The sequence below is a fragment of the Nannobrachium achirus genome, assembly GCF_963921795.1.
Source record: "Nannobrachium achirus genome assembly, chromosome: 18".
Taxonomy (NCBI): domain Eukaryota; kingdom Metazoa; phylum Chordata; class Actinopteri; order Myctophiformes; family Myctophidae; genus Nannobrachium; species Nannobrachium achirus.
In genome coordinates, this window is record NC_137825.1 from 41,451,421 (window position 1) to 41,464,783 (window position 13,363).

Consider the following 13,363-nt stretch of genomic DNA (forward strand, 5'->3'; position numbering starts at 1 on the left):
AATAAAAAATAAAATAAATTAAAGTAAATTTAGAAAAAGTGAAAATGGGTGATAGGTGGGCACTGATGGGGGCACCTGGGCACCTCAATGTAAAATTGGCTATTTTGTCCAAAATGTATAATTAATAGGCCTAATAACTAGAAAAAACTGTTCCTACGAAACAGTGTGGGCTTGCATGTAACACCATGTATGGGCACAAAGATCTACCCTTTGGCTGCACCTCATTGGCTAAGGGCCCAGCCTTTGTAGTGTCGAGGAGAACTTGAATGATAGATGTCTTACGTCATTTTGAGGAGAAATGGATAGATAAATAATGAAGATAATACGTGTGCTCGATTTCAGCGAGCCCACAATAATAATAATAATTGTAGCAATTGTAGAAATATTAGACCTTGTCGAATGTTAAAGCATAATGATCATGTAGCCCAGTGTTTCTCAAATGGGGTTAAGTGTACCCCATAGGGGTACGCAGAGGTACTACAGGGATACTTGAGAGAAAATGGAAAATGTAAACATTTATTTTACTGTTATGTTTCATGATAAAACATTGACATTTATGTGAACTTGCTGCTCTGTAAAGCTTTAAACCAAATTAAGTACGAGTTATGTCTTATGACTTTTGATGTCAGTATTTTCCAATCAAAATGTTGTTGTCGATTAAAGGGGGTACTTATATTCACCAATCAGGAAAATCACTGAAACCCAAAAAGTTTGAGAAGCACTAATGTAGCCTTTACTTTATTTTACTTCAGAACATTTTTCAAATATAGCCTATATTTTCTTTGCATTTTGGACAAAATAGACAATTTTACAGATGCTTTTGTACTAGGACATCTGGGCATGAATTACCTCGATGCAAAATTGGCAATTTGCCAATGGTGGGTCTGGACTGGACGCTGAAACCAATGCTCTGACCTGAACACGCCCACAGAGGGCAGTAGAGCACTATGTTTTGCAAACACAAGTGCATTGCAGTCTCCCTTCATGTGTCCATCCATGCTGCCTGTCATTGCTGTGCGGTTGTACAGGAGGAGCACAGGTTCAAGCTCTTTGGGGAGACCGCTCAGCGTGTTGGGAGTGAGAAATGAAGACGAAGCCATTACGGCTGAGACGAGAGGCAGGAATAACTTGCCAGCTCATTGCTTCCGTATTTATTGCAGTTTTATCGCACATGAAATTTAATCAATGGTCCGAAAACATGCTGTATCGCCACACGGTCACGGAGTGGCAGGTTAGCGCATGTGAAAAGATGACATGATGCCACTATTGAAGGGGAGTCACAGTGTTCATTTAGCCATATATCTTCATGTCATTGTGGATGATGCTGTAAATGTAAATGAGTGGGAGCAGCTTGACATTGATGACGGGCTCGAGGGCTAAATATGGGATATTTAACTGCTTCCATGAGGGGGGAGGGGAGGCAAAACGACTTACAATAGGAAAGGAGAGGAGGCTGAGAGCAGGAGGGGTTTTGGCAAATGGGAGGTTCAGTCTGTGAACCGGCAAGGCTCTTGTATGCAAGCCTTGCAAGGCAAGGCTGTGGCTACTCGGAGCCAGAGCCTTCTACCTTCATCTCTGCTCGGAGCTTACTAAAGTTAACAGCCACTCTTTAAGGCTCATCTGTCAATTCTAAACAAAAACTGAAGGACAGGCCTGCCAGTAATGCTAAAACAGAGCCAGGGGCATATTTTAGTTGTTTTTCAACCATTTCAAGTAAGACGAGCCCCGCGAACCTCCAGGGGGGCCCCTGTGGGCATCCCTCCAAAAAACAAAACAAAAAAACAGAAAAACAAACCAAACTAAGAAAGACAATGGTTTTGGTCACACATGCCACATTGCAGGCTGCCAAGGTGAAAATAAATTCATATCTTGTCAGTTGTCAGGGGGGGGGGGGGGGGGGGGCTATCCTGGACTGGAGGAGTGGACGCCAGGAAAACAAAGACCAAAACAACCGGTAGGCTATATGAATCCTCGCAGGATGCATACAACAGCAAGTCTTGATTAGGGAAAAAATGATAATGAAGGACAAACACCTGCCCAGTAATGGACGGTTTGTGACGGTGTGGACTGTCAAGCGTCCAAGGTGTCTCAAAGCCCAGGCCCCAGTACTCACCATATATGGAGACCCCTGCAAGATAGTCAACAATGTTGTCAGAACATGCCCATATATGGGCATTACCAAATATGGGCATTCCCAGATATGTCATTAATATACATAAGCCAGTGGTACCATAACAGGGCATCATCTGGGAATGCCCATACTGTATATGGACATTTTATTTATTTTATCCTTTATTTATTATTATATATCCATATACATTTATGGACTTAATATTAACGTTTTCGGGGAAGGTAGGGTGTAAATCAGAGTAAAGCAGGGAACTTCATATATGGGCATAATTTGTTTGATCTATAACTATGCGTGACATACAAACCCGAGTCTTGTGTACAAACTGCTTAGTCATCAAACAAAACAGTAGTTTTGCCGACCTAAACTTAGGTGGCATTCACACCAGGATGTTTTACTGCCATTAAAACAAATCCTGGAGCGTATTGTCGGAAAGAGCGCTTCATTTGGGCTGGTGTGAAGGCTCATGCGTATTCTGTTGCAGATCAAACAAACAATTTCTAATCCCCAATAAAACTCAGCAAGAGCCGCTGATTTCCGCGTCCGCGTCCAAGCACACCAGAATGCGGTTCACTGTTGGTGTGAATGCAAACCGCGTCAAATGCAGGAAATGAACAAAAACATGGCATTGTGGGTTGAAGAATTTGTAAAGACGGGGAGAAGCGCACAGGTGTTTCTCTCATATCTAAGGCTGAGCTGGCTCAGATCCAGGGGGAAACACGATATTGGTGAACTACTGTGATTCCTTGCTGCGGTTGACAAAGCGCAGTGTGAACGCAAACGCATTAATAAAAGATGCAAGAATGTTGCAACTTCACCCCCCCTATCACACAGTCTACTGAGTTAAGGGTATGAATCTACCCTTAGAGAGGAGGATAAAACTGATTCTGAGGACACCTCACAGGGGAAATGCATGATATGTGAACACAACGATTATTTAATAATAAATACATAAAAATAGAAACTTTGTGAAGTGTGTGAGGGGTGGCCCCACAACAGTAGTTTGAAGCGAATCCACCCCTTGGCCTTAACAGAGCATTACAGAGGATTTTCAATCACAAATTGATGACAAGGCTCTCCATGCAAGGGTTAGAAGTGCAAAAAGAAAAACATTCGCCTTAGGGCTGTAGAGTTCTCAGTTGAATGGCTATGCTGGTTTGTGTTGTTGGTAGGAATAAAATATACATGTTCGAATGTTGAATTCACTGACACTGAGGATGTCAGGGAAAATAAAATGTATATGTGGAAAAAACATGCCCCTCCACTTATGCACCCATTATCATAGACCTTGGAGGCCAGTCTATGAAGTTGGTGCTATAATGATCATCAGGGATCTCCATACATGGGCAAAATGTATTGATAGCGGTCTGTAGATACACGCACATCCAAAAAGGACTGCGACGGGTGCTGGACCAAAAAAATAATACTGGAAAAGAAGAAAAGGTCCGCACACTGTCTATAAGCTCCCCAGAAATCCCGCTCTATTAATAAATTTCTGGGGAGCTTATAGACAGTGTGCGGACCTTTTCTTCTTTTCCAAAATGTATTGACCCCTGGGAGACTTGGGGCAACCAAGTAAACCATTAAGTTTATATCTAATGGTCAAACTACTACAACTAACTCAATTATCAATGTGCACCCGGGAGAATACATTTCCTTCTTGGTTTATATATTATACATTTTGAGTACAAAACACATTCACACTGGTGTTTTTATTTTTTTTCCCATTATGGACGGGTACACATTTGTGTATTATCCCCTCAGGCCAGGAACTTGAAAATGTTCTATGAAAAGCCAAAGGTTTAAGCTATCAAATAGTTTTGGAATTTTGTTTCAAGCTGATAGGCTGAGTAATATGTTTTCCTTTAAGGCTTTTTTCAAATCGGACTTAGGCTTAAATGGGTTTTTAAGATATATTTTGGTGCTTTTATGCCTTTATTGATAGGACAGTAGACTGACAGGGAATGGGGAGAGAGATGGGGAGTGACACGCAGCAAAGTTGGTCGGGATCGGGACTCAAACATGCTGTCAGGCTACACCAAGCACCTGGACCGGGCACCCCCCCACACACTGGTGTTTTAGTGGTCCACACAACAGCTGAATTCAAATAATAATTGGGCAGAACAGGCTGAGATGACAAGACCATATTGATTGGCACTTCTTTCTTTGATTGGCACTTGTTTCATGACAGTACAGTTCACTGGTACAAGGTCAACTAAAAGGATACGCTCAGGAAAGCACATGGCTTATTTACATTGAGATCCTTTTTTAACTCGTATAACTTAACATACAATGTAAAAGTGGTCATACTGCATCATAGTATAGCCAGTCTTAAATGAACACCCCAATCACAAGTATTTGGATTCCCCAATAGAAAGACAGAGAAAGACAAAAAGATTATTTTGAGCAGTTCCCAGCTGCTCCTACGTTTCACTTTGTGTGTGTCAGCCAAAATGTATGTATGCGCACGTATAGAGATCCATGCTCATACACATAAAGTAACTGACGCCACGTCACGGACAGAACGGCCCATACAAGGAGATATGCATATGTGTCATGTTTGCACTGCACTTCGCACAGGTAGTTATCTATAGCGCTGACCTGCTCATATGTGGAGATCTCTGATGTCATCAATATCAAGCCCATAGCTTGGAATGCCCATATATGGACATATTGTGTGAGTCTCATGTGGTCTATAACATAAGACATCTACTGTATGATGTCAGACGTCAGTCAAATCCATATTTGAGAAAATATTTTGTTCACATTTTATCCAACTTAAACAACCAACCGTCACTCGAATCACACTTGCAAATGAATTCCGTACTGTGCGAATTCCGTCCTGCACCCTTAGGGCGTCTTACTGGTTAATACTATGTTGAATTCATGTCAATATGTAATTTCTGTAGAAAAGAACTGGAGGTAGCACAATTCGCAGCCACGATGCAATACACTTTATTTTTTTATTACGGTAATTTAAAAATAAAGTTTATTGAATTGTGGCTGCAAGTTGTGCAACCTCCAGTTCTTTTCTACAGTTATACTGTATATCCCGTTGCCAGCACCTCCTTATTACTGGTGTGTAATTTCTGACATTTAAATGTTTTGAAGAAAAGTTCCCATTATCTTACAATAAATGCGACAAATCTCTGTGAGCGTGCGTGCGTGTATCCGTAGATGTAATCCACGTATCTCGAGAACCGTTCGTCTCACCGGCTGCACGCGCGTTCCCTGCCGCGGCGCGGAGTGCCATGCCCGGCCTCGACCCGAATCACTGTATGCAGAGCTGATTGTTGACATCAGGCTGTTTCGGAGGAAACAGGCGCAAGCGCTGACACATTGTGACATCACTTCATACAAGATTCTGACATCACGTACGCCACATGACTCAACAAAAGAAATGCCATGACGTGTTCTGATGTCACAGATCTACAACAGCAGGTATAATGGAGTTTGCATTAAAGGGTGGGGCATTCATTCCCTATTTACATCGTTCCCGAGTAGCCCGGTCCCCGACTAGACACTCGGTCGCCCGACAGACATATACAGAGATCTCCATATATGGGCATACATCAGTATGACGTGTTCTGATGTCACAGATCTAGCTGCTGACATATGCGTATTCTGCTTAAAGAAGAAACAAACAAAAAGCATCAGATATTCATATATGGACATAAAAGGACACATACAGACAGATACAGAGATCTCCATATATGGGCATAAAAGGAAACAGACAGACAGATACAGAGATCTCCATATATGGGCATAAAATGGACGCAGTCAGACAGATACAGATATCTCCATATATGGGCATAAATGGACAAAGGCAAACATATGGTCAAAACGGGTCTTATGACAACAGGTATAAATCTCCATATATGGGCATAAATGGACACAGGCAAACAGATGGTCAAAACGGTATAATGGGATTTGCGTTAAAAGGTGGGCATTCATTCCCTATTTACATCGTTCCTGACTGAGTAGGCCGAGCCCCGATTAGACGCTCGGCCACCCGACAGACAGATACAGAGATCTCCATATATGGGATGCAGACCAACAGATAACTCCATATATGGGCATAAATGGACACAGGCAAACAGATGGTCAAAACGGGTCCTACAGAGATCTCCATATATGGGCATAAAATGGACGCAGACAGACAGATAACTCCATTATGGGCATAAATAGACACAGGCAAACAGATGGTCAAAACGGATCCTATGACAACAGGTATAATGGGATTTGCATTAAAGGGCGGGGCATTAATCCCCTATTTACATCGTTCCCGAGTTGGCCAGGTTGCTAGGGCGGCCGAGCTTCTAGTTACATAAGAATTGGTGAATTTGGTGGAACAGATAAGTTGCCGTTGTACATTGACTCAGATTCATATTGGCTCCCAGGACAGAGACTGGATGTCCTCAAATGACTCCACCCCTTCTAATTTAGGCTCCTCCTCCATTTATATCTTGGTGGATGTAACTGGGCATGAACTCTTTGGCCAGCATGTTGGTCACTGCATGACCAGCTTCTTGGTGGTTGGGCTTCGTCCTGAAAAAAGCGCCAGACTGCAGCGTCTCAAAGAGGTCATCCAAGATACCAATTTCAGCACCCTCTACATTGGCATTAAGGAGCTGACTCTTCTTGAGTTTCTGCACCTTCTCCTTTTGAAACTTCTCTCTGGCCAGCTTGTCTCTCCTGATCTTCTCCTGAGACTCCCTTCTCTTCTGATTCTCCATCACAGCCTGCTGAAACCTGTTCTTGAAAGTGTTGAGGTCTCCAAAGAACTCCTCAACAGAGATCTTCTGTGGGTCAAAGACAAAGTACACTCCCAGGTCACTGTACTTCTTCTCCATGTTTTTATGCATCAGCTCCAGCTTCTCGTACTGCTCACAGGCGCTGCCCACGAAGCTGGACATCTTCTCCACGAACAGGTCCCTGTCACTCTGCGAAGGAGGAAAGGTTTCCAGGTCTTTCTCCACGTTCTTGATCTGACATCCCATCTGGTACAGGTTCTTCTGAAGCATCTCTGCCGACACTCTGCTGGCCTTCTCCACGTGGATCAGCTCCTCTGGGAAGCTCATGACATCAGGGTACTGTTCCAGACAAACATCTGCCAGGAAGTGGAGCAGCGTCTGCTTCTGGTCAGCTGACTTGGTGTCGTGCAGCTTACAAAGGTAGGACATGGCGAACCCGAAAGCCTTGGCATTGCGGGAGCCGGCGTTCATGTAGTTTCCCAACAGCAGGATGATCTGCAGCAGCTGGGAAAAGTTATGGCTCTTCCTCAGCTCTTCGCAGGCCGCTGTCACGGACACCACATTTGACTTGAGGTTGTCCAGCTGCTCGTCAAACTGCAGCTTGAACAGGATGGCCTGGAGGCGGGGCTTCAGACACTTCACACTGGACATGACCACTCCAAACTGTTCGGCCTCCGCGAGGTCGTCATACTGATCCTTCATCTCCGCCAGCACACTCAGCTGTTCCTGTTTCGGTAGATATTTGATCAGGTTCTGCAGTATGGACTCAGTCAGAACCTCCTCATTGACCTCCAGGATGAAAGTTTTGATTTCTTCATAGAGAGTACGTAATGAACCCAGGAATATAGAGAGATTCTGGGAAGACTTGGAGTCCAGCACCTTTAACGCCTTTACTTTCTTCAGTGTATATTCCTTGTCCTCTCCACCACTCTGCTCCTTTTTGGCTTTTGAGGTCTTGGTCTGCGAGGGGAAGGCAACGGTCAGTTTGGCAAAGAGCTCGTTGTTTTCAAACTGCTCCTCTTTGACGCTGGTCCAAAAGCTCTTCTCTGATAGATCCTCTGGTCCAATCTTGCTCCAGTTGGCTCTCTTCAGCTGCACCTCAGGCTTGTACTCCTTCTTAGCCTTGAGGCCGAAGGGGAGTGGCAGGGGAGCAGGGGCTGTCCAGGCACTCATGCCAGGCGGAGGAGGTGGTGGAGGGCCCGGAAGTCCCATCCCAGGTAAGGGCGGAGGGGGTGGGGGTCCTAGCATGCCAGGGAGCGGAAGAGGTTGTGGCCCCGGCATGCCTGGCAAGGGCGGAGGTGGTGGAAAGAAACAATAATGCCCGGGTAAGGGTGGTGGTGGTGGTGGTGGGGGAGGTGTGTTCACCACTTGGCCTGGTAGAGGTGGTGGGGGAGGAACACCCATTTGTGCCCCGCAGGTTGGCACAGGAATATTAACGGTGAAAATTATAGTCTTGGCCTCTTCTAGATCTTTATCCAGCTGTTCCTTCTCCTGGCTGACCTTCATCAGATTTTGCTCATAGTCTCCCTTCGGCTTCTTCCACTCTACCTCCAGCTCGTGGCGTGCCGTCAGCTCCGCATCCAGCTTCTTCTCCAGTTCCCTGGCCTTGGACTCGCTAGACTCCAGCTTCTTCTCCAGTTCCCTGGCCTTAGCCTCACTGGACTCCACCTTGGTTTGATTCACCATGTTGTCTATCAAGCCCTCAATTTCCAGGCTGAGTTTGCGGCACTTAAAGTCTGGGTCGGCACCATTTCTCTGAAGCACAATCTGACCAATACACTCATCCATCAACTTGTAGTACTGAGGCCTAGCCAGATAATCATTGCGGATCAGCAGCAGGTGCTGTAGCAAGGAGAGGAAGTAACCTTTGGCATTTGAGTCCTTCACTGTGTTGAGGAGGACTTCAAATACCTCCCTCACATCATCCATCTCAAACTGTATGTCGTTCAGGCGTGCTTTGAGTTCTTCAGAGTCCTGCTCTGCCTGCTCATGAAACACATTGAGCTGCACCCTCAGCTCGTCGTCCTCAATCATCCTCACCTCATCCGTCAGCTGGTCTTTGAGTCCCAATCTCATCAGTTCAGAGCGGATGTGGATCCTGAAGTCTGTCTCTCCTCGACTGATCAGAGCATTGATGAGCGTAATGCAGCCAACCTTTAGAGCAATGTTTGGTTTGTTCATGCCTGTCAGAAGAGGCTGAAACCTCTCAATGTTCTGTTTCACTGCCTCCACTGTTAAGGCCTCCAGAACACGTTCATGAAGGTCATCTGAGTGATCTAAGATGGAGATGGCGGAGAGCAGCTTGACGGCGTCCAACATCATGGCGGGTATCCTGGGGTTGATGGCTCGCACCAGCAAAGGGATCCCCTCAGCTGAATCCAGCATGGATTTCAGTCCATACTTATTATTCATGAACGCCTTAAGACAACGGAGGATCTCATGTTGACACTTTACTCCAATGTTAGGGTACTCAACTCGTTCCTCCTGCAGTCTTCTCAGTAGGCTGAGCAGCAGGGCAAGGCCCTCATCTCCAAAACCTTGCACCCAGTTGACAGGGTTGTTACTGAGTGATACTCGTAGTGACTCCAGACAGCCCAGCAGCTGTTTGTCTCTGATATCGGACTTCAACTCCTGGATGTACACCATGGCTGACTTGGTGCCCCCCTTCTGGTTCTGACCAGCCTTGGAGGTGTACAGGTACCGGGAGACCATCTCTCGCTTAATGGCGATGTCTTTAGCTTGCAGGGGCTGCTGCTTCTCCTCGTTCAAGTTCATGTCCACCAGCATCTGTTCAAACAGCTCCAGGATGCAATCGTCTGTGTGGTCGTTGAGGAGTGGTACAGAACCCATCATCTTGTCCTTCATCCCCACAATGGTGAAACGCTCAAGCTTTTTTCTTGTGACTCCAGGGAACAGTAGCTGTTCCCTGGAACAGTAGCTGATCCTGGGAACAGTAGCTGAGCTTACACTTCCACAGTATGGCTCCATTATTTGAATTCACTGCACTGTCACTGGTTGTACTTTGCCCAAGATTAGATTTTCACTAGAGAGTAGACTAGCTATTTATCTTAGGCCTGGGTATAAGCTAGAAGTTTCAGGGCCAACTGTCAGAACATGTCAGATATATCCATTTATAGAGTCCGTGAATACAGGTACTGGCCAGCTCCATATATGACTCCATATATGACTCTGAGTCAGCGCATCATTTATACCCTTCTAATAAAGTCTGAGTCACAGTGATGTCAGAGTTTGACAGTCAACAATGTGATGTCAGAACATGCCCATATATGGGCATTACCAAATATGGGCATTCCCAGATATGCGCTTAATATTGATGACATCGGGACAGGGATCTCCATATATGGGCATAAAAGGGACAAAGATGTAATTAATTTGCAAGTGTGACTCGTGTCGCGTTACCCACACTGGTTAAACTGACACAATATGTCCATATATGGGCATTCCCAGATATGGGCTTAACTGAAAACTGAAACTTAAGTTAAATCACCCAACCTTCACACTGGTTAAACTGACACAATATGTCCATACATGAGCATTCCCAGATAATTATGTAATATTGATGGCATAAAGAGGATTCTATTGTGTGGGAATTCCCAGATATGGGCTTAACTGAAAACTGAAAATTAAGTTATTTAATGGGCATAAAAGGGATTCTATTAGTGTGGTTGCCCTAACAGGGCATCATCTGGGAAACAGATGTAGAGGTCAGCTCCATATATGGAGATCTAGGTGATGATCCAGTCGTCTCCATGTATGTACTGTATATCCAGGGTTTGATCTTTGATGAGGTGATGGCACAACAATGTGATGTCACAACGATGTGAAATCACAACGATGTGATGTCACAACAGGTCAGTAGCTATAGACATTGAGGTGTTACGGGAAGATACAGATATACGGACAAGATGTGACGGTGTTCATAGTTAACTGTGACCTACGGTCGCAATTAATTTACCGAATGTCTGTCCGCTGTCTGACCGTCTGTCTGCATGCTGACATCACTGATACTAAACATTGTCACCACCATGGTAACAGCCGCATGCTGAAACAATGCCCAAATTTGGAGATGAGCATGCTGACATCACTGATACTAAACAGTTTTGCCACCATGGTAACAGCCGCATGCCCAAATTTGGAGATGAGCATGCTGACATAGTACTGACATCACAGACTAGCCTGGACATGGAACACCATGTATGGGCATAAAGACCTGCCCAACGGGCACTCCAACATGAAACACCATATATGGGCATAAAGATATTTTAACTGAAATTGTATATACTAGAAGCTCGGCCGCCCGCAGAGCGTCTAGTCGGGGACCGGCCTACTCGGGAACGATGTAAATAGAGAATGAATGCCCCACCCTTTAATGCAAACCCCATTATACCTGTTGTCATATGACCCGTTCGCCTGTGTCCGTGTATGCCCATATATGGAGATCTCTATATCTGTCTGTCTGTGTCGCTTTATGCCCATTATGGAGATATCTATATCTGTCTGTCTGTGTCCCTTGTAACTGTCTGTCTGTGTCGCTTTATGCCCATTATGGAGATATCTGTATCTGTCTGTGCCTCTGACTGTGTCCCTTTTGTGCCCATGAGTCAGCTGACTCATGTGGCGTACGTGATGCCCTTCGGGCGGCAGTGCGTCTAGTCGGGGACCAGCCTACTCGGGAACGATGTAAATAGGAATGAATGCCCCACCCTTTAATGCATTCCCCATTATACCTGTTGTTATTGGACGCATTTTGACCATCTGTCTGTCTGTGGCCATTTTATGCCCATATATGGAGATCTCTGTATCTGTCTGTCTGTGTCCCTTTTATGCCTGTATATGGAGATCTCTGTGTCTGTCTGTCTGTGTCCTTTTATGCCCATATATGGATATCTCTGTATCACACACATACTCACAGAGATTTCTCGCATTTATTGTAAGATAATGGAAGTCAAAGGGGCTCTGATCAGGCTGCAATCATGACCAAATTTGGAATCATTTGTCATAAATATGTCATAGAATGACATCATAGATGACTGACGTCACAGGCTGGCCACATGAGGTCCGAGATCAGCCTATGTTCATCAAAACACTTGTACAAGTGTTTTTTTTTTTTTTTTTCATGAATGATGCCTAATGATGAGTACACCGGATGGGTAATATTAGCTCCCTACCTTTTTCCAGGCTTTCGCCTGTGAGAAAGCCTGGAACAAGGTTAGGTGCAACCTCAGTTGTATGTGACTCAGCCTTTTGGAAATGGCAAAAATGTCACAAACTGTATTCACAAATTGAGCTTATTACGCTACAGCATCGGTCTACTGAAATATAGATGAGAAGGAAGGATGTTGTCATGGAGCGGGGTCATTCAAACAAGTCAGTGAGCCTCTGTGCAATGCTAATAACACTCTCACAGTTAATTGCTTTGTTTACGTAAAGGGGAAGCTGATTACCCCGCAAAAAGCGAGGAGACCTACTTTTCTGGGGCTTCTGTTCTGACAAAAACAACAAGCTCAAAGAAAGAAAGATAAGGAGATACGTAGTTAAAGCGAACCCTTCCTCATGATTAAGACAACTGCATGGATGAAAAAGCGCAAAGGGGGTGGAAGGGGGGGGGACTGGAGAGAAATGAAATGATAGATGAAAACAGCATTAAAGCAAATGTATGGCTCTTATAAGAGGGCATGAACAAACTCCTTGCCTGTTATATCCATTTTGGTAAATCACTCTGACAGTCAACGGCAGTAAAGATGGTGTTGGGAGACATACAAAGATAGAAAAGAAATAGAGAAAAATAGATAGAAAAGAACGAAAGCCCGAGCGGGGGTGAGAGAAAGAGAAAGTATTCAGAGGGAGATGGGGAAGGAGAGGAGGAAATAGTGAGGGAGGGTGGGGAGGAAAAGACTAGTTGGGATATACACAAAAAAAGTGGATGAGATAACAGAAAACAGGAGGAGAGAAGGGGAAGAGAGAGAGAGAGATAAACAAATTGTCCCTGTAACGTTGTTGAACTAGCACAGCGGCTGGGTTTGTCAAAGAACATATTAGATGAATAATTCAGAGCTGGCAGTCTGGAGGTTTGGGGGTATATTGCGTAAGGCGTGTCGTGCGAAAAATTGCAGATCTATAAGATCACAACGTGTCGCATTCGTGAGGCATTGTGAGCTTATAGATTGGCTATTTTCGGTGTGCGACACCACTGTACATAATTATAATTCTGGCTGACAGGGGAGGCACTGTACTGCCTGGAGAGGATGATGTGTCAGTGAGAATGACAACACGTGTGCATGTGTAAGTATGTGGGTGCATGAAGTGAGGGTTTGTGGGTGTGTTTGTGGGTGAGAAGTGGAGGTGGGGATTTTGTGTGTGTTTGAGTGTGTCTGTGTTGAGCATTGAAGCAATGGAGAATTAATGATGGAATTGGTTTCTGAGTCTAAAGATAAGATAAGATATTAAAGATAAAGCCTTA

The 13,363-nt window shown here is 44.8% G+C and overlaps 1 protein-coding gene across 1 annotated transcript; it reads right to left on the minus strand.

Moving 5' to 3' along the window:
* Positions 1 to 6,570: 6,570 nt before the first annotated feature.
* On the minus strand, positions 6,571 to 9,747 carry LOC308303107 (protein diaphanous homolog 1-like; the record flags this gene model as incomplete). The annotated part of the gene is made up of 1 exon (XM_080747430.1): positions 6,571 to 9,747. One exon carries the CDS (start codon positions 9,745 to 9,747, stop codon positions 6,571 to 6,573), a length of 3,177 nt encoding a protein of 1,058 aa, XP_080603556.1.
* Between the last annotated feature and the right edge of the window lie 3,616 nt (positions 9,748 to 13,363).